The 549-nt window shown below is 69.4% G+C and overlaps 1 protein-coding gene across 1 annotated transcript in view; it reads right to left on the bottom strand.

Moving 5' to 3' along the window:
• Zdhhc17 (zinc finger, DHHC-type containing 17) overlaps window positions 1–353 on the bottom strand; it is a 76,949-nt gene extending 76,596 nt beyond the window's left edge. Inside the window, exon 1 of the mRNA XM_013022022.1 lies at window positions 134–353. Coding sequence (XP_012877476.1) covers window positions 134–226 — 93 coding nt within the window. The 5' untranslated portion in view covers window positions 227–353. The remainder of the gene's footprint in view (window positions 1–133) is intronic.
• Between the last annotated feature and the right edge of the window lie 196 nt (window positions 354–549).

Here is a 549-nt window from a genome sequence, read left to right as displayed (position 1 = left end):
ACCCTCCCCAAGTTCCGCTCGGCCCACTCCTTCCCTCCCCTTCCCCCCGACACCCACCCACGAAGGCGAGGCTAGGGGAGAAAGGCCCCCCGGCGGGCCGGGGTGGCGGGAGGCGCCGGGAGCCGTCCCTCACCTCTGGATGAAGAAGGGGCACGCAACCCGCCTCGGTATCGTACTCATCCGGGCCGTCCGCCATCTTGGTGTTAAATCCCTCCTCCCGCTGCATGCCGGGAGAAAGCGTTTCACCCTCGCGGGGCTCCGGCGAGGCGGAGGGCGAGCGTGAGGGTGAGCGCGAGCCCCGCCGGAGGCGACGCGGCCTCCCTCAGCCCCCGTGACGCCCCCCCTCCCCCCTCACTCCCAGTCGGCTTCTCGGGAGGACGCACGCGCGCCCCTGTGCGCGTGCGCGCCGAGCTCGGGCTGAGACTCTTATCACCAATACACCACCAGAAAACCAGAAGTGGCGCTGTGGCTCAAATGGTAGGGCGCTAGCCTTGAGCTGAAGAGCTGAGGGACAGCGCCCAGGCCCAGAGGTCAGGCCCCATGACCAGA

This window comes from Dipodomys ordii, unplaced genomic scaffold (assembly GCF_000151885.1).
Source record: "Dipodomys ordii isolate 6190 unplaced genomic scaffold, Dord_2.0 Scaffold3, whole genome shotgun sequence".
NCBI classification, from domain to species: Eukaryota; Metazoa; Chordata; class Mammalia; order Rodentia; family Heteromyidae; genus Dipodomys; species Dipodomys ordii.
This window is presented reverse-complemented; position numbering and strand designations above follow the sequence as displayed.